This window comes from Buceros rhinoceros, unplaced genomic scaffold (genome assembly GCF_000710305.1).
Source record: "Buceros rhinoceros silvestris isolate BGI_N320 unplaced genomic scaffold, ASM71030v1 scaffold5055, whole genome shotgun sequence".
Taxonomy (NCBI): domain Eukaryota; kingdom Metazoa; phylum Chordata; class Aves; order Bucerotiformes; family Bucerotidae; genus Buceros; species Buceros rhinoceros.
The window spans coordinates 3,140-3,668 of NW_010414404.1; the positions used below are offsets into that span (position 1 = coordinate 3,140).

Below are 529 nucleotides of genomic sequence, written 5' to 3' on the forward strand. Positions count from 1 at the left end.
TTCCCGAGGGTGGGTGAGCGGGGAGGGCAGGGTTGTCTGTCCATCAGGGACGTTTCTCTGCCCGGGGTGCAGGGGGCACTTGCTGGCAGTGCCTGAGCCTGGCTGAGGGCCTGGGGGTGGATCAGGGTGTCCCTGCTCCCAGAGCCCCAGACCAGCCTGTTCCCATGTGGGGCCTTTCCTCCCAGAGTTCGTGGCCCTGCGGCTGGAGAACAGCAGCAGCTGCTCCGGGCGCCTGCAGGTTTTCTACAACGGGACGTGGGGCAGCGTTTGCTCCAACTCGATGAATTCCAAATCAGTGTCACTGGCCTGCAAGGAGCTGGGCTGTGGGGACAGTGGCTCTCTGGACACACCCCGGCGCTCTGCATCTGTAACGGTAACTCTGAGCTGCTGGCCGGGCACCAGCGTTCCCCCAGCTCCTGCTCCCTGCTGGGTCCAGCCGAGCACAGGGACGGGGCCCACAGGGGCTGTGGCTTTGCCAGAGCCTTCCGCTGCCAGTGGCAAAAAATGGGCTTCCAGCTCTCCGCGCCCC

General features: G+C 65.4%; 1 protein-coding gene across 1 annotated transcript in view; it reads left to right on the top strand.

Moving 5' to 3' along the window:
* LOC104494265 (antigen WC1.1-like) overlaps positions 1–529 on the top strand; it is a gene marked incomplete at both ends in the record, with an annotated part of 2,954 nt that overhangs the window by 1,382 nt on the left and 1,043 nt on the right. The window contains one exon of the mRNA XM_010137075.1: positions 186–373. Coding sequence (XP_010135377.1) covers positions 186–373 — 188 coding nt within the window. The remainder of the gene's footprint in view (positions 1–185; positions 374–529) is intronic.